Here is a 24,535-nt window from a genome sequence, read left to right on the forward strand (position 1 = left end):
CTCTTAGAATAACAATAACTCTAAATCAAACCTTAAATTATAACACTAAACCCTAAAACCGAACCTTAGAATTTGTTATAATGCTTACATGAAGATAGAACCGAAATTAGGAACAGTGCTTTCAGAAAAAAAAGAGACCGTTTTATCTGTGTAACCGGGGAACGAGGGCACAAAAATGCACCACGTTTCAAGTCAGTTTATCATTTTGGCCAACAAATTGACACTTTTTATAATAAAAGAGGCAATTTTATGGAGTGCTATAGCCGCACATTCCCATCCGATTCCAAAAGTTGAGACTCCCTGGAGTGGAAGAATTGCATGGATGGTTTGGATGATAATGCAGAACTCGGGACGAGAAACTCAAATCCAACACACAGTAAGCGCAATATGGACGCTCTTTTTATACGACGTGGCTCACATCTTTTACGATTATTATAAACGGGCATATATCCATTTGCAGATCGAAAATGTCCAAGTTGTGGCGGATCAGTATACCTTACATTGGATATTTAATTTTACGTAAATTTAATGCAGCGGTTTGTTGATGGGTATGATCGATAACAAATTGTTTTCATAATCTGGAAATCCTCTACACGTTTGCTGTTGTTGATCTTAACGATTTTTCGTTATTGCAGTTGAGTATAGTCAATCAACTTTGCCCTAAAGGGGATTACAACCTCTCAAATATAATTAGAGTTAACTGAAGATGAGGTACACCCTTTGCTTAAGGTCATGTTTTTTATGTTGGGCACCAATTGCGTTGCATGTGTATTTTTCAAGCGAATCACATGTTTTTACAGGTTTGGTACTATAACTTCAAAAGTTTACATTAGAACCCAATTAAAGTATATATTCTGAGAGCATATACTCGGATGATTTCAGAAACGAAACAATGGGAGTCATTATACAGGGTGGCCCATAAAATATACAGGGTGTAACAAGCAAAATAAGGATGAAAATATTAATTCAGTTAGGGGTGTCACCCCCGACGTACATCGATAATGTAAAAATTTGACAAATGTTTAAAATAGATAACTTAATTGCCCACCCAGTCATATGGAACTTATGGCGGTCAAGTAATTCAAAATGTAGATACAGGGTTGTCAAAAATCTATCTATATTTATATAAATTTCTTCAAAACACACCTTATTGTTTTGTAAAAATTGACTTTTTGGACCAAAATTGAGTGTGAGGGCGCTCTTTCAGATTTGTCGCAAACCTTCTATGTTTGACTAGTTTTTAGTTTACTTAAGTAAAGAGGATCACAACCAAGGTCTGCTTAAGACATTTGAGCCTTTTATCATGTTTTGTTTGCCCGTAGCACCCTTTTGAATGTTCCCTACATTAAATCCCTATTCAAATGCATAGAGGTCAATGAACTTTATTAGTGTAGTAATTAGTAAATTTTAATTGTCTAATTAACGAATACTGAGGCAATGAATGCTAAACATGATATCATTTAGCCGAGATCAATTACAGAAACAAGTAGAAAATAGAAATCCGTCAATAATGTTTATTGAAGATCATGTGGCGGAGGATCACCATTGTACAGCATTGTGATCCTCCACCACATGATCCTCCATCACATGAGCCACCCCTGACTAATTAGACTTAACGAGTTACAGTAATTAGTACAAATGAAAATCATAAATTTTTGTTTCGGAAATTGAAAGGCCAATGTCTAAGGAACAAAATAGTACTAGACAAGCTCATAATAAACATCAAATAAATAAACGACATGCAAGTAAACGTGTCTTGATGACTAAGAATGCAACAGAGCCACCCTTTTTAGGTGCCCAGTATAAAAAACATGATCTTAAAACCTTTAAACCTTTAGGTAGCTTTGGTCAACATAATAAAACGTTATTGACATACAAGCGGATATTCGAGTTCATCCTATTGATTACAAAACTCAGTGGTAAAATCATTTGAAATTTCCTAGCTGTTGTATTTCAGATTGTCAGGCATTTGCGTGTCTTTTATTGTTGTATATTTTTTTATTTTTGGGAGTAAATACTTTCACAAAATATTTCGATATTTACATTCCTTAGATCATGTAGATGTAGATGTTTCCTACGTCAAACATTGTCGTCTGCTCCTTCAGGCATATGGAAACTTAAGTTTCTTTCCCCAACTAAATTAATTGCAATGTCCGACCTTTGGAAGCAGTGTTCTAGGTACATGGTTTATAGATATCTTCAGGGTATTTCAGTTGTAAACATTTGCGACTTAAGCTTATTTTAAAAATGTGACCTCCGTTCTGTAACAGAAAAAGAAACCAAGAATAATAGTATTGATTCTATCATTAATTTTAATAACCAAAACAAACGTGTAGTGAAACGACCATGAATATTTCTGTGTACATTTCAAAATATATGCCATTTTTATTTACAGAAAAGAAAAGTTTTCCCTCTGGTGAAATTAACATTATTGTAACTAGGATAAATCAAATTAAAGAGTTAATGACAACTTACCAAATTCAGATAGTTGTTTTATTAGCCATTAAAGAAAGTCAGAAATACTAAAAAACATTACTTCAGCTACTTTGCTGAAAATTGTTTTTGAGATACATAATATTCGTATTTGGTATTATGTGTATGAGTATCTACCTGCATTTCTTGTGTTATGTTCCATTAATTTGAATATCTACTGCAGTTTTTGACGTGTATATAACATAATATGACAAGGCCTTATTTCAATATAAATGTACCAAAATAAGAAAAGAACAAACATGTTTTGAATTCAAATCATTGCATGGCGGGTGGGAAGGGAGGGGGGAGGGCTGGTAGAAACATATTCAGCGTTAAAATTGTAAGTGTACAATGGAGTGCAGACAGCATTATGAACGATGATTCTATCTCGCAAAATCATAGCTACCAAATATAAGTGTATTTGAATAAAAACAAATTGCAGGGCCAGGCTTTAGAAAAAAACCAGGGCAGTTTGTGAAATTGAGAACAAAATGTTAAGAGTGAAATTGAAACTATGATTCTGTTTCCAATTATACGATATTAAAATGCATTAGGCTTTAGTTGCTATTGTTGCTATTGTAGATGTATCAAAATCATTTCACCATTTCATCTCTATTAAGTCTCAATTATTAGATCACACTGCTTTACATATATCAACTAATTGAACATCAATTGAAGAAATGTTTCACAATCTTCACCTTACTTCTCTACATTATATAGGGACAAAAAGTTGGATTATATCTTAATAATGACAATATTCATCATTCAGCAATTACGGAAATGTCTGTTTGCTCTACTTGAAAACCTGACTATTAGACATGTTACACCATGCGACATCGTTGACACAAGCAGTTCCTCTGCTGTGCCTGTATTACATTAATAACATAGTAGGGCATGCCTTGCATGTTAATACATGTATTTAGCAATAAGCAAAGGGGACAATCGTTGATAAAATATAAAGATAACACAATTTTAAACCTGCTTTTTAAGATCATAATTTGTATAAGGTTTTAGCTTATCTTTACTTACCCTAGCTTTATGAAGCCTTTCCGCCCAAGGTCAGAACTACCAGAGCGAAATATCACAAACAAATAGGCATATGTTAATAAATAACATAAATGCAAGCTAAAACCGTTGGGGTTCGATAATGAACCCCATAACACTAATTGAGTATAAAGAAAATGCCGAGCAGTTTTGCCAGCTCTCTCCGACCATCATGCCACTCGCCGCCTAGACATGTATAAACATTACAAATATGCCAATTTCATAATAAGATCGTACATAATGCCTTTAAGGAGTTATAGAGTACGTCGTAAATAAAGTCAAATGTTAAATATCTCATCCACGGAAGCCAAATTTTCAAAATGCACCAATTCAATCGAAATTTGCCTTAGATTACTCCTCTCGGCAAACCAAATAGGAAAATAATTTATTTTTAGACATGTATAACCTCAGAATCCGATGAAATTATGGGTCAAATGTTATGGTTTTACCAGGGACCATGTTGGCCTATATGTGAGTTGCTGGTTTACAAGCTGAGCAACCACGCATAATACTTTCATACGAACCCCAAATTAAAAAGATATTTCAAAATCTTATGTAAATGATTTCCAACGCTATAGACATTAACTTGAAAAATTATAGAAATTTAGCACAATTTGACCTAACTTATGAAAAATATCGGAATCTTTTGACGATTGTTTTGTATTGTGAAGGAATTCAAAGATGAGGAATTCAAAACATCGCGCCATCAGCGCAACTAGCCCTCGAAAGTGGTAACAGATAATCTGATCTCAATATCCATCAATAAACCTGCCATGTAAATGCAATGACGATGGGTTGCAATCAATCAAAGGACGTGTTTTTCTGTTTATTAAGTATTTCAAACATTCTTATGTAACTGACACCACAAACTTAACTAAATTCAACCGTTGTAATTACTGACACAAAAAACGTTTTTTGTGCCATGATATCAAAGCGGAAACCATTTTATACTATGGAAATAAGGCCTGCCAACATAATATTCGATTTCCATTATATTGATTATGAGAAAAACCAGAGAGTCAAGTTAATTTTTTCCAAAGTTCAACTGTGGTGCATTCATGCGTGCGCTCGGTCTTATAAATCAGTATCCGTGTAGAAATGTAATGAATAAGGTTGAAATTTTACCTGAGTTTGAGTTACTTTTGTTTTATACTGCAGTTACTGTCCGTTTTCCTATACACAATACACAGTGCTCTTACATTGACGCGTAACCTCTACAAATAGCGTATGTTAGAAGTATGGGTAATTGCCTAGTTAACGTCGCTGTGTGAAAAATAACCGGCCAATATTAAAAGTACTCTTTTAAAATTCTAGAAAAATAGTTTTGTAACATGTCCTAAATTTTTAGCTAATTTAGATGTTTGGAAATATTCGTACTTTGGTGTTTTAGTGTATGTTATAGGTAATAGTACATTGCCTAGTTAACGTCGCTGTGTGAAAAATAACCGGCCAATATTAAAAGTACTCTTCTAAAATTCTAGAAAATGTAGTTTTGTAACATGTCCTAAATTTTTAGCTAATTTAGATGTTTGGAAATATTCGTACTTTGGTGTTTTAGGAAGGATATGTAAACGACAGATAACACAAAAAAATATGAAGAAATTATTTCCAAACCGTGTTAAGTCTGCAAACCACCATGCTTCTCATTTTCAAGAACGCTGGTTAACAATAAGCAGAGTATTGTCTCATTTCGTAAACAAAAGCCACACAGAAGTGTTCTCTAGCGTTCGCTTTATAATCGTTCACCCAACTGAAACTATAATACCAGCTCATTGCTCCATTGTATATGTAAAGCAGAAACATATGTTGTGTGTATTTAACCAGAGAAGATATGATTTAATCAGTTGAGCTGTTTTCAATGAGTGTTATCTTGGTTTAATAGCTTTTAATGGGGTTTAAGTCCTGCAAAGGTCGTGGCGAATTCTACTGTAGACATGACTGCATCATGTATGGGGACTAGAAATCGTTTCAAGGTAACATTCAAACGGTATTGACGGGAGGTAAGGTTTAAGGTTATCATTTCAATTTACTTTAAGAAGCTCGGAAAAAAAATCAGGACTCGGTGCGATTTGAGTCCCGGACCCCACGATTAGCTGTCGAGTGTTAAAACTACTGGAATACATGATTTCACAGCTGGTACATGTACAAGGGTAATCTCACCTAGTCATGATTACATACGCTTTGATTATGTCTTTTTTAAGGATCGGAAATAAATGATGCAAGCGCAATAGAATGTGATATATAAATGACTCTTTGCCGATCCTCGCATATATTATCAACATTATAAATTTAATTAACTCCATATCAAGAAGTCATTCCTCTATATAAGTGCTTCCAGGGGTTGAATTAATATAATACGAAATTATAATATAATATGGATAGAGATCATAAAGTACTTTCAATCAATAATTAAACACATTTCGCCATTATTTTCTGACGTATGGATAAAAATAGAGATTAAGGGCCTTGGAGACGTAGGATATTCGTTCAACACCATACAGTCTAAACGCAGGACAACCGTTCTTTTGTTCTGCTTAGTCGCGCTAAAAGTCGATCGATACATGTTAAAATCAGCACAATTCCGAGATACACCTTTTTGCTATGAAATTTATTTTCTCGGTCAAATATAAAGCAAAATTTTTCTTCAGTAATGTCAAATAAAAACATAGTGCTTGGATGAACATTTTTTTTATAAATCATGGTGTTAAAATTAAGCATCAAATTGTGTCTTTTAGTGTGATATTTTGATTTTTATAGGCCTTTAGTTCGCCCGTGAGCTTTTTGCAAAATTCATTTTTAGCGTCTCAAACTAATATAGTTTGCTAAAGAAAGATATTTCCCACCTCTGTAAAGCACATCGTGTGGGTCTATATATTATAGTTTTGTCAGAATTTCCGTTTTTATTTTACCCTTTTCCCTCCATGCTCCGAAAATGTCAAACTTAGTACTTTACCTCGAGAGCAACCAGCACAAATAATCGATATTTCAATTGTTGTCAACCCAGGTCCCTTTTCCATTGAAAACCAGGATTGCCTGACCAGCGATTTGGTAGCCCAAATCCCCAATTCTGGTAAATGAGGTGGATTTTGGAAATTTGCTCCCGTGATAGCCTGCAATTTCAATTTATAGGGGCTATGGATTCCATGATTATGAAAACCATTTTGTCTGTTTGTTTGTTTGTTTGTTTATTTTTTTACCTAGGATGAGGTCCATGGGAAAATCCACTGTCCAAACCTAGAAAAATTCGCGTGTTATTAGAAGGGATTTTAATTTTCTGTCCCTCCTATCTCCAGGTGAATTTTGAATGACCCCCCCATCGCGGGTTGGCATTTTCATTACACCCTTCAGACTTGCGTTCGGGTTTGTGTAGGCCTATTTGTCATAATTTAGCGCTATAGGACCTACTTTCTAAATGTATAGCTATAGCCGTGCTATATAAATATTATAAGGTACCGGTATGTAATATTATGTAGGCCTATGGGGGTGGGGTGGGTACTCAACACATTTGAACCATGACTTACAATGCAAGGCTCATTGTTACCATAAATGAGTTTTCCTTTAGGTCATTATAATAGGTTGTTATAAACTTCCGTGTTTAACCTTGTATTGTTTTGGCTGCTTCATTATGACTTTCTGTGGGTTTAAGCAATTTCAAACAAACACAAACAAAAGGCACTATACCGAAACACTAGGTAATTTCTTTGCTATATTGAAGTTCTGGCAAAACTGTATCCAGGCCGGGCACCCAGAGATATCGATCCACAATGCTAGTATTTCACGCGTGGATTTGAAATTGTTTCAGCTGGTATTCAAAAATTATGGAATCAAAACGGAAATTCTGACAAAACTATAATATATAGACCCACACGATGTGCTTTACAGAGGTGGGAAATATCTTTCTTTAGTAAACTATATTAGTTTGAGACGCTAAAAAATGAATTCTGTAAAAAGCTCACGGGCGAACTAAAGGCCTATAAAAATCAAAAATATCACACTAAAAGACACAATTTGATGCTTAATTTTAATACCAGGATTTAAAAAAAAAATGTTCATCCAAGCACTATGTTTTTATTTGACATTACTGAAGAAAAAAAAAAATTGCTTTATATTTGACCGAGAAAATAAATTTCATAGCAAAAAGGTGTATCTCGGAATTGTGCTGATTTTAACATGTATCGATCGACTTTTAGCGCGACTAAGCAGAACAAAAGAACGGTTGTCCTGCGTTTAGACTGCATATTCGTTGTTCAATTTAATTCAGTTTCGTTTTTAGTGAATGTCTGATGTAAATTTATTATCGATTTTCATCATCAAACAAAGTTAAACATGACTGGAAATAGAATGGGAATAGATTATATAATAGAGATGAAGTGTTAAAAATACCACCCCCCCAAACAAAAATTACAGAAAAAAAGTTGCATAACTTGAAATTTCGTTGATTTGAAAAATTTAAAAACCTGTGAGTAAAGGAATCTTTTTCCTACCCTCTAAAAGTTATTTCTTCTCAAAATCGTTTTGTTTTGGTCAAGAATAATCACATTTTGAAGAAATGCTTTCAGAAAAAATTGAGAAACATTCTCGATATCAATAATTATGTTGATTGATTTAATGGTATTTTGGTTTTCTTTAATTGTTATTTGTACAATATCCTAGTCACCCATGTAATCATCTTGCAGTATAAAACAATGATTCATTGACATGTACAGGGTTTTTCTAGATTTTATTGAGCCGGTGTTTCAAAAACCGTAACAACCATTAGGAGTTAGGTCTTTCGTTGGCAAGAAGAGATGACAAATTTACTTGTAAATGATAAGACTGGAACATTTGCAAAGATCTATAGCAACGGCTTTCGTGGATAAGGGCGTACAAGTCAAAGGAGAAATGGCCACCCGCATATTGGCAGAATTAAGAGACTGGAGCCAACCTCTTTGGCCTCATCATGAGTGTTACGCATTTATCCAAGAAAAGCATCACTTTAGATCAAGATGCAAGATGCAAGATGCAAGATGCTTCAACTGACCCATTACAGGTAAATAGTCAACCCTTTTGGTCACACGTGTGCATGGAGAAGTAATTTTTCCTTCCTAGTGATTTTATCATTTTGAAACAAATGCTGATTAAAAACTTCAATGAAAACCTTATTTATGTCAAAATTAGCTTCAACGAACCATTGTTTTGCCCTAAATGATGGTATCATAGGTGACTAGGGGACCGGGCTAGGGGATCGGTAACAGAAAGGTGAAGGAAAACAAAACAATTATATCAATCATAACATTGATATCGAGAATGTTTTGTACATTACATGTATGGGATGTTACATCAAGCATCAAGATAATACAAGTGTATGCTCCTACAACAGCCCATGAAGACGAAGAGGTGGATAAATTGTATGAAGAGATAGCCGAACTGCTGAAAACATCAAAGACACATTACAACATGGTAATAGGAGACTTCAACGCCAAAGTAGGATTAGGACAAGATGGAGAAGAAGACGTAATGGGAAAATTTGGGTTAGGAACAAGAAACGATAGAGGCGACAAGCTCATCGAATTCGCAATCAGCAATAAACTCAAAATCATGAACACATTCTTCAAGAAAAGTGCATCTAGAAGATGGACATGGAGAAGTCCAAATGGTAAAACCAAAAATGAGATAGACTTCATCCTAACAAACAAACCTAACACCATCCATGATGTCAAGGTACTGAATAAAGTGAACACAGGGAGTGACCACAGAATGCTTCTATGCAAAATGAAGATAGATACCAGACTTGAGAGGCAGAAACTGTTAAGACCAAAACACAGGAAAGCAGACCTTGAAAACCTGAAAACTAAGAAGGAGGAATTCCAATTGGAGCTTAAAAACCGGTTTCAGGCACTTCAGGAGCAAGAGGACACAGACTTGGACAGTTGGAATGACCAGCTTGTTGATATCATCCAAGAAAGTGCACTCAAAGTAGCGGGCAAGGCAAGGAAAGAAAAAGAATCAAAATATCAGACAGCACGAAACAGCTCTTGGAGAAAAGAAGGAACATGAAGAGAGATGGAATAGGAATCCAAAATATAGAATACACAGAGACATGTAAAACAATCCGAAAGAAGATGAGGGAAGACATTAGGAAGTTTAACACTCGGAAGATAAAGGAAACAATAGAAAATAACAGGAGTCTAAAGAAAACCAACAAGAAGTTATCTGATGGCAAGCAGAAGATAATAACCCTGCTAGACAAAAATGGACAGGAAATAAGGGATCAAGACTTAATACTACAACGGATAGGAGAGTTCTATGAACAGCTCTACCAGAGTGACAAGAAAGTTGAGGAGTTGCAACAAGAAACAAATGAAGAGATGCCTGATGTCACAAGTTGGGAAGTGAATCATGCACTTAATAGTATGAAAAGAGGAAAGGCACCAGGAACAGACAATGTGATAATTGACACCATCGTGGAAGGAGGAGACTCCATCACAGGAGAGCTCGCCAAGCTTTTCACAGCTTGTATCAGGCAGGAAAAGGTACCACAACGATGGAAAGAGGCAAATATGGTCATTCTCTTCAAGAAAGGAGACAAACGAGACCTCAAAAACTACAGACCCATCAGCCTGCTCTCAAATGTGTACAAGCTTTTCACAAGAATTCTAACCAACAGATTGGAAAACACTCTAGATAGTAACCAACCCAAAGAGCAAGCAGGGTTCAGAAGTGGCTATTCCACCATGGACCATATACATACCATCAATCAACTAAAGGAAAAATGTCATGAGTATAATCAACCTCTCTGCATGGCCTTTATAGACTATGAAAAGGCATTTGATTCCGTGGAAACCCAGTCAGTGTTGGATGCATTACATCAACAAGGAGTAGAAAGTAAATACATAAACCTACTGAGAGATATATACACAAACTGCACAACTACAGTAACTCTTCACAAAGAAAGTGCAAAGATCAACATCAAAAAAGGAGTGAGACAGGGAGACACAATCTCGCCAAAGTTATTTACAGCATGTCTGGAAAGCATATTCCGATCACTTCAGTGGGATGAAAAAGGTGTTAATATCAATGGAGAGAAGTTCAACCATCTCAGATTTGCAGACGACATAATCATCATAACAGAAAGCCTGGAAGAAATTGAAACCATGCTCAGGGAGCTTGCTGAAGCTAGCAAGGAATGTGGCCTGAAGATGAACATGCAGAAAACAAAAATAATAATAGGACCCCTCGTCCAGCAAAGAATGGTCACTGTAAATGGTTGCAACATAGAAGAAGTCAATGAATATGTATACCTGGGACAGCAGTTCAGCTTGAAGGAAAAGGACAAGAGCAGGAAATAAAGAGAAGAATCAAGCTCGGATGGAGGCAATACGGAAAGCTTAGCAACATCATGAGAGGAGAGATACCAATATGCCTGAAAAGGAAAGTGTTCAACCAATGTATAATTCCAACTATTACATATGGGGCTGAGACATGGACGCTTACTGCAAAAATGGAAAAGAAGCTACAAGCGGCACAGCACAACATGGAACGGAACATGTTAGGGATCACCTACAAAGACAGAAAGACAAACAAATGGGTTAGAGATCAAACAAAGACTCAAGACATCTTAGAAACAGCCAAACACAGGAAATGGAATTGGGCAGGGCATATCAGCAGAAGAACAGACAACAGATGGACTACAGCAATTACTGTATGGAGACCGATGGTGGGAAACAGAAACCGGGGAAGACAGTGCAAGAGATGGAGAGACGAGATAGATCAATACTGGGGAACAGTAAATTGGTTCAACAAGGCAAGAGATAGAGCTACCTGGCGGAGACATGCTGAGGCTTTCGTCCAGCAGTGGACCGATAATGGCTGATGATGATGTATGGGATGTTGAAAAGTGCAACTTTTTAAAGCATCATTTTTAATGTGATTATAGATAAGATAACTTTGGTAGGGTAGCAAAAAGATTTCTCTATTTACAGGTTTTTTAATTTTTCAAATCAACAAAATGTACATCAGGTTATGCAATGTTTTGTAATTTTAGGGTGGTATTACTTTTGAACTCTGTATGTTGTATCGAATATTCTATATACATCCAATAAAAATATCTAGCGTGCCTATTTAGAACGCTTTGTAGGACTCTAACAGTACATAGTCATAAATTATAATATGTCAGTATTTGTTTAAGAGTCCTATTACGAGGGACATTTATATCCCAAATGGCAACGACATTCTATTCAATTATTGATCCCGAATGCTATTTAAAAAAATATTAGTTCAATGGCTGATGCACACGAGTGTGAACATTGCAGTTACTGCTGATAATATCTGTAAAGGCTTAGGTTTCATTAAATTACATAGCGGATTGCATCAGAACACTATATATTTTCTTTTATCACATGCAAGTTACAAATATTAGCCATAAAGGTATTACAAAGTGCGTGATTTGGGGTGTACAAAAGTTTATCTTTCCCAAAGTGAGCTGCTTCGCCATCGTCAGTAATGTGAGTTTGACTTGGTACCCAATTTGGAAAATATCGATGCTTCGGAGATCAATTGACACAATTCTAGACAAAATAAATGGTTACAGGATAAAAACGAATAGGGATTCGAATCAGAAATATGATAGGCACGCATTTATAGTGTACCGAAACTACAGACTACAACTAAAAGGCTGCAAGCAGTTTTCACCAAATTGCACATGGAAACTAGATTACTTTAACAAACAGCATCGTAATATTCATTTGCTGCAATATTTACCGTATTTACAAGCAAATAACAGTTAAGTAACATTGTAAACGTAGGTCAATTCAATTTGTGATTGTATGGTGTGTTTCAAAAATAACATCCAATGTTGAAATTTATGGTGAAATATATCATCATCATCATCTTCCGATACTGTGCAGAAACCTCCGCTGGAGTATACTCGCACATTAGTTGTGGTGCATTCAAGTAAGTGCAGACAAAGAGTGCTGATCCTATATACAAGGTGAATGTGCAGCTTAAAAAGATGACTGGAAAGTGGACTGGTTAGGTGAAGGAGACGCCACACATTCTGGACTTGAAGACGTCTAGGGTTGGCGACTCAACAACTTCCTGGGGCAAGGCATTCCACTGACGGATAGTGTCGGGGAAGAAAGAGCCTTGCAGTAAAGCTGTGCGGGAGAATGGAACGTGGAATCTCTGAGAGTTGCCCCTGGTGGTGGTGTTTGAGGGTATCAGCTGACTGTCAGGAATGTCAATGAGATGGTTGACGATTCGGTACATCATGGTGGCTTTGGAGATTGCTCTTCGTTGTTGTAGAGATTCCCATCCGAGGTCATTCAGCATGGATGTAACACTGCTTTCTCGGGAGTAGTCGTTCATGATGTACCTGGCAGCGCTGCGTTGCACAGACGTACTCAACCTTGGTGATATTTCTCTTGGTGGTAGGATTCCATACGCAGCTGGCATACTCAACGACTGGTCTGACAAATGTATTGTAGCAACGGGTTTTGATGTTACGGGGACATCAGCTCAAGTTGCGTCGTAGGAAACCAAGGGATTTCATGCCTTTCTTGCTGGTGCAGTCTGCTTGTCTGTTCCAGGATAAGTTGTCAGTGAATTCAACACCCAGGTATTTGGCGGATGGGACTGCCTCCAGAGGATGGTCATTGATAAAATACGTGGAATTCACTGGCTTGCGGCGTTTGGTAATGCGAAGAAGTTGGCATTTCTTGGGGTGGAACTCCATCAGCCATGTCCTTTCCCATTCTTGCAAGGCGTCAAGATCGTTTTGGAGCTGGGTTGCATCATCAGTGTTGTTAATAACACGGTAAATAACGATGTCGTCAGCAAACAGTCTCACATGGGAGTCAACAGAGATACAGTCTGGGAGGTCGTTAATATACGCCAAGAAGAGTAGTGGGCCCAGGACTGTTCCTTGGGGCACTCCCGATGACACAGGTGTTTGGTCTGAAGATTCTCCATCCAAAACCACCTTCTGGACTCTGCCCTGGAGAAAGTTGCTGATCCAGATGAGCAGGCTACCATGGATGCCATAGAACTTGAGTTTATGGAGGAGGCGATGGTGTGGCACTTTGTCAAACGCATTGGAGAAATCAAGAAGAATGAGATCGGTTTGGAGGCCTTTATCCATGTTGTGAGCAAGGTCGTCAACCGTGATGATGAGTTGAGACTCACATGAGCGGGACTTCCTGAAACAATGCTGGTGGTCAGTCAAGATGTTATGTGACTCGAAGTGGCGCATCACTGAGCTATGTACGACATGCTCGAGGAGCTTACAGCAGATGGAGGTGAGGGAAATAGGTCTATAATTGGCTGGTTTGTTCCGGTCACCCTTTTTGAAGCACGGTTGTTTGATGTATATAGAATTGGCTTCATTATTAACTAAATGAAAACTATAGATGGCGGTATTTATCCTAAATCATATTTCTTTATTTGCAAGGGGTTGGTGATTAATACTGTCGTTAAAATAGCTGGAATATGTGAAACAAGCAACAAGGAAATTTTATAAACATATTTTATTCAACAATAAAAGGACCTTGTATTAAAAGCTTGAAAGTGTAATTTCCAGTAACTAAATAGCGCCACCAATTTTGTCATTATTAGATACATTTTATATTCGAAAAAGCTTTAAAAATGCTGTAAAAGTGAATAATTTTGTAAAAGAGTGGAAATTAAAGTTGAGAATAACTCAAATCATCTGTACACCTTAGCATGATATGGCTTTTAGCTGTTTAAGCCTAAAATGTGGTTGTACATGAAGTTTTGTTTGAAAAACTAATAAATGATCCCATCAAACAACCGTGGAAGACTGGCGACGATGGCCGACTTCCACAAATCAGGGAGAATACCACTATCCAAAGAGGCCTGGGACACAATGGTAAGCATGGGTCCAAGGCTATCAGCGAGTTCTTTTAAGAGACGGGCTGGGATGTTTTCTGGACCGGTGGCTTTATGAGGGTTGATCTTTTTCAACAACTTGATGACACCATTAGTTGACACCTCAATGTGATGGATTGGTGGAAATGGGCTAGGTCCAAGGTCTGGAATGCCTGAAGTATCTTCATTCTTGGTAAAGACAGAGCAAAACTGGTCGTTAAGGATGTTGGCCTTGTCTTTGCTACCTGTATATGTTGCACCCAACGGACCACGGAGAGGAGCAACACCATTGTTGTCGCATCGCTTGCTCGAGACATGACTCCAAAAACGCTTTGGGTTTGCATTGAGGTCTGGACAGATGATGTTGTTTATGTAGCTATTGTACGCCGCCTTGCATGCTTTTTGCATTTTCTTCTTTATGTCACTGTATCTGGCCCAAAGGCGATGTTTGTGTTTACGGCGACAGGAGCGGGCTTTGTTATAGGCACGTTGTTTACGCCTGCTGAGCTGTTTGATTTTGCGAGTGACCCAGTGTTGCTTGAAGCGATTTGAAGTGAATTTTGAAGGAACAAGATCCAGTATTTGAGACAACTTGGTTTCTATGGTGTCCCACATGTCGCTTACAGAGGATGAAGTGTCATATTTTTCAACAAACATACAGTTACATAGGCAGGTCATGTAGCTCTTGTTGTTATCAGTGGGGCGGTAGACAGCGCCGACAATGAGGGATTCACTTTTGTTTATTCTGTTCTGTTTGATATTCAGGTCAATCTGAACAAAGATGGCTTCACAGTCATCAGCTGTGAGCAAAAGTTTACCATCTAAACCAGGGCCAACACCTATGGCAACTCCGCCACAGCTGTCTGATCGGTCCCTCCTGTACACCTCATAATCTAATTCAGGGGAAGATTTCATGATTGGCGATGTTTGGATTCAGCCAAGTCTCTGTCAGAATAACAATTCCTGGTTTGGCGGTGTGTAAGATGTTCCAGAATTCAACACGTTTGCTTCTAATACTACGGCAGTTGATAACAAGGACACCAAGATTTGCAGGTGGGTTGGAACTGGTAGCTTTAGTTGGTGGATCGGGCTCATTCGGGGATGAACAAGCAGAGGGCAAGCCAATTGGGCTAGTAATACTGCATCCGCCATCAGAGTTTTCCTGCAATTCATTAATTGTTGAAAGTGACGTATCAGAGTTTGTAATTTTTGACTCGAAGAAGCTTGATGTAAACTTAGGAATACCACAGGCAGGACATTGCCAACTTGCACTGGTGGTACACAGGTAATTAAATACATGTGAACTAATGTGGACACAGTTCTTGTGGAACCAAACTTCACAGTCATCACATGCAACTGCCGGCGTTTTCCAGCGAACAGCACGGTCACATACGCCGCATGGGTACTTGGGTTTATAAGGCATATTACAGATCCATGTGGAGGGGTATCATACAACTTTAAGCTAAAAATGATGATAAATAGTAACCATCATCCACAAAATCAAGATGGCTGCCACTTGGCGGCAAAAACCAAAGTCATGGATAATCACTGAACAGTCATCAATATAAGAACGTGAGAGGTGGCATACAGCTGTATGAATTGCAAACAATATGTCTAAGTAAGATTGAAGGTGGATGGTAAAACTAGAACTCAGATTTCTACTTGCGTGTCTGCTGATCAGCATCACCAGTGTAGGTAAGCTTAAAGGCCTACTACTGTAGTAAGAATGATGAAGTCTTCCGAATTCGGATCCTGCATTCAACACAGAGTGAAGAAGCTTAAAAAGACTCAAAATCCAGCACAACAAAGAAACAGATTTTCAACAAGTATCAATCCAGGTGATAAGGAGATACGTTGAGGTAAGTAGATGGCTCCAGAAAACTAAACAAAGTGAAATTTCCAGGTAAAAATCAGAGAGGTCAGGAGACCATGTCTACATTACATGAATGCACAACAACTATAGTTGATGACTTTCAAACGAAAAATACAGGGTGATTCAAAATGAAGTAAACTCATGCTTGTCGCGCCTTTGTAGTTGTACGAAATCTAGAATCTGCTGTAAATGAAAATATAATTGAAAAGAGCAGATTCTGAACGTCTAAATTAAAATAAAAGAATTATTGAACTTGATTTATACTTATTTGAATAACTTACCATGTGTGTAGTGTATTGGTTGGTGTGGCGCTATATTCAAATTCAAAATCCACGACGGTGCTGCACACAATTTGTATGTATACCTCCTCGTATAACCATGCTAACTCTTATAACTCGTTTAATTCACAGTTTTCATAATGGGCCGACTGTACCTTGCATGGGAAATGTTGTTAAGGGGGTCGTGTGTGTCTTGTGCTGCTGATCTTTCTGCAATGCATGCCTAACTCTAGCAATGTTTACTTGTGATCTATCACTGCGAGATCTTTCGGACCCTGAAACTTCAGACAGTCGGATCATTATTCATTATATGATCCGAAACTGGTCTACATTCTTATATTGCTTACTTACATATACTTGACCTGTGGGAAATTGAAGACGAAAGAAACGATGAACGTCACGTGGCCGGACTCATGGTTTCATGAAACGTTGTCGCTATAATTGAAGGGTCATATTGTACTTGGCTCATTTCTTTGTGTGCAGTGCAATATGATGAAATGAAATAAATAAGGCCTGTCTTTAGGCCATTATAAAGCCCGGTAGGCATTATTGATCGAAACCACTCCTGCCCCACAACTTTATTTTGCATTTGACTATCGCGCTGTACCAGTCAACATAGTACCATAATCATGACTACATGCTTGGGAAGAGAAACCGCGTGCAGCTCTAAAAAATTATGGTTTTATTCAAATGAATATAGCTCGGATTTGCTATAAGCAAATACAACAATTCTTATTTTAATTTACACGTTCAGAATCTGTTATTTTCAATGATATTTTCATTTACAGCTAATTCCTTCTAGAGTTTTGTACAAAAGCGCCACAAACATGAGATAACTTCATTTTGAATCACCTTGTATACGCTTAGTGTACATCTGTTGTTATTGTATACACAAGTGCTGCCTAGCGACAATGTTAAATTGTGATCGACGTGATATTATTTCATGTTTTAAAGGGATGTAAAACGATTGACAGCCTCATTTTAGTATCAAAAGAAAGCTCATATTTTTCTAATTGCCCCAGTAACATGTTATGTAAGAGATATGTTTCGTTTAAACGGTGTGATTAAAAACGTTGTTGTGGTATTAAACCACAACCGTAAGTATGTACTATACTGTTGGGCATTATTGTGAACATTTCTGCTTCTCATATTAAGCCAGCTGGAGCAATACATTCAATAATTTAATAAACCATCCCATTTTCCCCAAACGTATTCAATTGGTTTGCGACTTACCCAGAGAGCAACTCCAGGACATTTTGATAACAAATGTATATTATTTAGTGGTGGTATACGAGGGTCATTCAAAAAGTTCTACCTCTATCACCATATCTCTCTTATCTTACGTGAATTTTTCATGATAATACTCGTAAATCTAGGCTACAAAATAACAGTTACTTGATGAAAATGTGATTTTTTGGTTGTCAAGATATGTTGATTAGAGCAAAATACATATTTGGTACATCGGAAATGGTTAAAATTGAAGTCAAAGGTTTAGTAAGCATCATATTGTAGCTTTAGATAATGTCCATAAAATGCATTCAAGATGTTGTTGTCCCACTGCTTACTCAGGATAAATATTTTGGTCCTATTAGAGCTCTCTGATATGCCTTGGGACTTCAAAACAAAATGAAGCATGTTTTATAATGAGACGAAAACATCGAAGGGTTCAACAGACTCACAAATATTGTTGAAATTTGCCAGAATTCGACTGAACGACGGGTAATTCGCAAGTACGTCCTATTTTAAGCAATGGCTGCATCTTGACGTGGAAATAAGATGAACAGTTGAACCCAAAAAATGTGCATAAGACTTATTTGATTTTAACTTTTGAACCAATTAATATGGTTTGAACCAACAAGATCATACCCGATTGAAGTCAACAACCTATGACAGGATACCCGCAAATGTCAGGATTGGACTGCAAATCCTAAACGACGCTAAGCAAAAGCCACGCAGCAAATAATGTGAACAAAAAAAAGACAGAATAATGTCACGCAACACAAGGACAAGGACAAATACTTAAAAACAGTTCTATTATAGGCATTTAAAAAAAAATCACAAATGGCAATAAAGATTAAATAATTATATAAATTATAATGACTAATCAGATGAACCTATGTAATGAGTATACTCAATTTAATCACTCGCGATAAAAAAAAAATATACCAAGTGCACTTGGACAGGATACGTTAAATAGTCGTTACATGAGGACTAGAGTTGCATCACAACGAGCGTTGGCAGTTTTACAATACGTTGAAGCCATTGCCACAACATGTAGCCACGCCTAGTTCAACCAACGGTTAAATGGAATGAAGAAATTAGACGAAAACCAATAGTTCCCACTTCCCAAGTCCAAGAGTAGGGTATGCACACACATGTACGGATGTATAAATACAATTAATGAATCCATGACTAGGATTTGTTTCAAGTTCATATGATTAACTAATGACACACAATATTCTATCTGGAAGACTATTTCATTTTTCCAAATAAACTTTAGAATTTGCCACTATACTCGTTATTGATAAATGAAAGATATGGAACTTCTATACAACATTTCACACATGGCTAGATCCATAAAATAGTTTAAATTCCCGAAGTTCATGAACACATACGAAGGCTATTCTGGACATTTATTGGTTTTGTTGTGCAAAAGTCATGATACCCAGTAAAACTGTAGTATCTGCAAGCATTGATTAAATAATTTGAACAAAAAAAAGCAATTTAATCATTTTCAGTAATGATTTCCATATAGACGTTGGTAACCTTTTAAATCAAAATTGGCCTTTCGTTTCAGACTGTTTGTGATGTACCGAATTTGGAGTTATGAGAAGAAATTTCTAAAGTCAACATGGGTCATAACAAAGCCTAATATTAAGCGCCAAGACAAGTAGCCAAAAAGCGGCTCCTGCTCTGTGGGAATTGTTGCTGAACTCATAACAGAACATTTCCTCTGATATCGATGAAAATAGTTGATATGTTTCGTCTTGTAATAGTAATCCAGAAAAAAGAATAAATTTGCACTGTCGTGGACATGTGGTTACCTATACAACATAGCAAAATAGGTAACAACCAATAGGACTACGACGACGACGACGAAGTACTGACTGTTTTACTGTGTTACCTAAGTAACAAAACAATCTGAGGTATTGCTAACTATTCTTTCTTGAAATGTTCATCAAATGTCCAAATAACCCAAATGTTGACCTTCGACCTTTTGCTCATAACTCCGGAACGATAAATATGCAATAGATCAAACTATATATGTTCTATGTTCCTCCTTTTGACCAGAGGAATATGTTTGAATTCTGATAAAATCTGAGCAACGTTGAATTCTAACCCTTGTATAAGATTTGACCTTGGATTTATTGGATTACACAAATCGCTAACGTTGGCTAATCTGCAATTAGAGTGCCATACTCGCTCAATAGTCATGTTGATACCATACGTAATGTGATCATCAAATGAAGATTTTTAGAGTATCTTGATTTTGTATCTTGAAATTCCCGATATAATACAAATTATATGACAAATTATTAAAATTATTATTGTTAGGTTATCATTTCAATTTACTTTATGAAACTCAGGAAAAATAATCAGGACTCAGCGGGGTTTGAGCCCCGCACCTCACGATTACCGGTCGTGTGGTTTATCACTGTACTACCTGATTTCACATCTGGTACAATTACGGTAATCTTACCTGGTCATGATCAGAAATAAATGATACAAGCCCCCAAAAAATGTGATATCTAGTTGACTCCTTTTTATCCTCGCATAATACTATCAACAGTAATTAACTCCATATCATAAAGTCAATACGTTGCTTCCATGGGTTGAATTAATACAATATGACATTATAATATAATATATGGAAAGGGATGATAATGAATAATTAAACACACTTCGCCATTATTTTCTGACGTATGGACAAAATAGAGATTAAGGGCCTTAGAGACGTAGAATATTCGTTCAACACGTATAGTTATTCAATATATATACTTCAATTGTTGATTGTCTAAATCCAATAAAAACTATTATAATGTGCCTAATATATTTACTTCGTTTTAGAAAGAACGCTTTGTAGGACAATGGAAGTATCTGACAATTTTACACTAGCACTCTAATAATACATAATCATTAATTAATTAAGTAAATTAAGTATTTGTTTTACTCCTATTTAATTTTTGGAAGACATTTATATTCAAAATGAAGGATATTCTAATCAATAATTAATCCCGAATCCTATTAAAAAATAATAGCTCAATGTCTGGTGCACTCGAGTGTGAACATTGGATCAGTTACTGTTTTAACAACTACAAGGCTTAGGTTTGATTATTGTTCGTTCAATTCCATAGCGGATTGCGTCAGAGCGATATTTATATATCAAATACAAGTCACAGTGCTTAGATAAAGGCATTACACAGTGGGTGATTGGAGCGTATAAAATAATTTTGCCTTTCGCAAAGTCAGCTGCTTCACGGTCGTCAGTAATGTGATTTTGACTAGGTATCCAAGTTGAAAAATACCTATGCTTCATGGATCTATTGACACGATTCTGGTCAAAATTATTAGTTGCAGGAAAAAAATAATATGGATTCCGATCCACACGCTTGATGTTTAACATGACTCTGTAGCAAGATGTTGCAAATGCATTGATCTTGTTTTCCATGTCCTTGGTAATTACCCATGACTCGCACCCGTACAGAAAGACAGTAACACGCGTTGTCTGAAACAGCTTGATTTTTGTTTCGATTGGCAGGGACAGGCTTCTCCAAAGGCGTTCCAGTTTCCAGAAAGCTGCCCAGGCTAGTGCTTTTCTTCTTTTTAGGTCTCCAACACTAGAGCTCATCTTGGAACCCAAATACCTGAAGTCTGTGACATGGTAAAGCCATATTATAACATTTTCAAACAAAATAGATTTGCCATTTGCCCTTTTATTTTGAGCCGAACAACTACGGCAAAGCAAAGAAAATTGGAATTTACTACCAGCGCACATGTCGCCAATACGTACCACTCCTTCGGTCATGTTATAGTACGACCTTTTGTTGTGTATATCACCGTCCCGCACGCCGTCACGTACTGTGTGTTTTGAACATCGTGTATGCGTTCGACTAATAATTCCATTGTAATAATAAAGCGCCGAATCCGGCATTTTATTCAAAATCTCGGATTTTGACAAAACTACAGCACCTAGAGTCTTGATTTTTGCAGGCTATATTGGTTTAATAAAGTACAATTTAATCGTGTAAAAAAATTAATTTAAAAAATTCAGTGAGGGCGTCTTCCTCAGCAAATGTTATAATATGGCTTTAAGTATCATTGTAAATGTAGGTCAATGGAATTTGTGATCATATGAATATGTTTAAAAAATAACATCCAATGTTGAAATTTATAGTAAAATAGTGGATGACTTGCAAATGACAAATATGCGCTCCGTGCACGTCTGTTGTTATTTCATACAAAAGTGTTGCCTAGCGACAATGTTTAATTGTGATCGACGTAATATTGCATGTTTTAAATGGGTGTAAAACGATTAACAGCCTCATTTTGTCTTCATCAAAAATGAGATTATACCATCAAAAGAAATATATTTTATCTTATATTTTTCTAATTACCCCGGTAACATGTAATGTTCGAGATATATTTCGTTGAGATGGTGTGATTAAAAACGTTTAGAATTGTGGTAAACACAACCGGAAGTATGTACTATCCTATGGAGCATTACTTCCCATATGGAGCGATACATTTAATAATTCAATAAACCCTCCCATTTTTTATGAATGTACTTTCTGTCATTTTGATGAAGAATGTAAATTATATAGTAGTGCTAAAACTAAGAGTGTCTTCTTTTCATAGTGTAGAAATAAAAAAATAAAAAAGTGATTCTTTTAACTTTAATCTTTTTATGCATATAATTATTTTTATTAACCAATCTTTGACCAAAAACAAATGATAATGAGACAAATTAAGAGGAATAATCAGAAATGAATAGGGTGATTACGTAACTGATGCATTCTTGAACCATATTTTGAAATTGTTCTAAAAATACATAGCCAATAATATTGTAGCAGGGTGAGGATATAAAATTACAACTACTGGTACAAATATCTACATTTAGAAGGAGAAAACGGTGATTATGAGTTTGTTGATGGGACCCATAATCACCTTTAATGTGGACATATCAAATATTAATTGCCATCTATATCCACAATAAATAATGAATTGTGTATAAACGGGTATTGTATCGTTTTCTGCTTACAGCCCATTTGCTTCTGCTAATACAACGGTTGTACTTAGCAAACTACTCTCAAACTACGATCCCAGAATTAGACCCGGAAGTGAAGGTAAGTATTATTTTGTTCAGGTTTTTTTGGTTTTTTTTCATGCTTTTAGTTTGTTGTTTCCTGTAAAATAATTGTTTGACATTTCCTGCAGTGGCAAAGGGGACACGTGCCCTGGGAGCCACATACCAGGTTACTTTATAGATTCTTGAGCGCTCTGGGTCCAACAAATTGGGGTCAACAATTAGTCATTTTCGTTTGGGGCACCGCCATCCTTGCCCTTGGTGCCACAACTCCTAGCTACGCCACTGATTTCATGTTTCAATATTTCAAAACGTTATAAACGTGATCAAACTGAGTTTAATAACATTTTCATGTCTGGTTATATAGTGGTCATGAAGTCATTTTTAAAACGTTTTGTATGAAAGAGCACTAAAACAACGTTTGAAAAATGTTGTCAAATGTTATTGAAAAATACTTTTGGACAACCCTTAAAAATATGTTTGAATGTGTTGTAACTGGTCTCTAAAAATGTTTTCTGAACGTTCTTAAAACATTTTATACCCTTTATATAGTCCGACATTAAAACATTTTCTGTAAAACATTTGCTGGGTAACACAGATTAATGCATAAATGTTACCGAAGCACGACCTATTTATCGTATAATTTTTACTTTCCTCGTACCGTGATGACTTCCAAGAAAACTGACAACTCATTAAATGGTATCACACTAAGCAATGATAAAACAAGAGTAAAATACCCTATGATTATCGACGCATACCCATACGACAATAATTGTCAAGCCACGCGTTGCATGTTGAATATCAAATTTACTTTCTGTACAGGTCCGCCTACAAATGTACGTGTTGGCATGTACGTTGAGAGCTTAGGACCAATCCGGGAATCAACATTGGTGAGTTGTTACTTGTTACTACAGCCACAAAGTGAGAGTGAATTAAACACATTAGCATCAGTGTTATTAAGTTTTAAAATTTTTAAACATAACAATCACTGAAACTTTAAAGTGGGTCACTAGATTGACAGCCTCATTCACACTTAAACCAATCAAAATCGATAGTTAATTTGAAGTCAGATTGGTTTGATGACAGGCCTTCATCTATAAGCCCTAGAAAAATCATGATATTTACGTCGTATTATCATTATTATGTTTGGATCACATTTTCACACACTCCGATTCATCAAAACCCAAAATGATTTTCCATGATCTATATATGTGCTTTGACGAAATTAGAGACCGATCACTATTTTGCGTTCGCTCATATCTTGGAACATGTTTCTTCAAATTTAGTGTTTCCCGTTTCATATGTTACCCTTTTTACGTTTTCTAGTATTCACATTACTAAACATAGTTTTGCTTTATACAACTATAGGATTTTTCTGTAACTATGTACTTCCGAATGAGATGGCATGATCACAGATTAAGCTACCAGAATGACAATGTTACTGAACTAGTATTGAAAAACAATGATATGGAGAAACTTTGGGTTCCAGATTTATATTTTCTATATGAGAAAAACAGTCATCATCATTTCGTGACTCAAGCCAATAAGTTGATGTGGGTATATCCTAATGGAAGCGCTCTTGTCAGCTCAAGGTTTGTTTTATGTTTTACTGTTTCTATGACGAAAGAAATTTCCGTCAAGATTCTTCCCTTTAAATTCTAGTTCTACCACCCTGGGCAACACTAGTACGTTCATTTTAAC

The 24,535-nt window shown here is 36.4% G+C and overlaps 1 protein-coding gene across 1 annotated transcript in view; it reads left to right on the top strand.

Annotated features, from left to right (window-relative positions):
• Nucleotides 1-24,535, top strand: part of LOC140142756 (glycine receptor subunit alpha-2-like) — a 38,066-nt gene that overhangs the window by 782 nt on the left and 12,749 nt on the right. The window contains exons 2-4 of the mRNA XM_072164747.1: nt 22,792-22,874; nt 23,657-23,724; nt 24,203-24,426. Coding sequence (XP_072020848.1) covers nt 22,792-22,874; nt 23,657-23,724; nt 24,203-24,426 — 375 coding nt within the window. The remainder of the gene's footprint in view (nt 1-22,791; nt 22,875-23,656; nt 23,725-24,202; nt 24,427-24,535) is intronic.

This window comes from Amphiura filiformis, chromosome 20 (genome assembly GCF_039555335.1).
Source record: "Amphiura filiformis chromosome 20, Afil_fr2py, whole genome shotgun sequence".
In the NCBI taxonomy this organism is placed as follows: Eukaryota; Metazoa; Echinodermata; class Ophiuroidea; order Amphilepidida; family Amphiuridae; genus Amphiura; species Amphiura filiformis.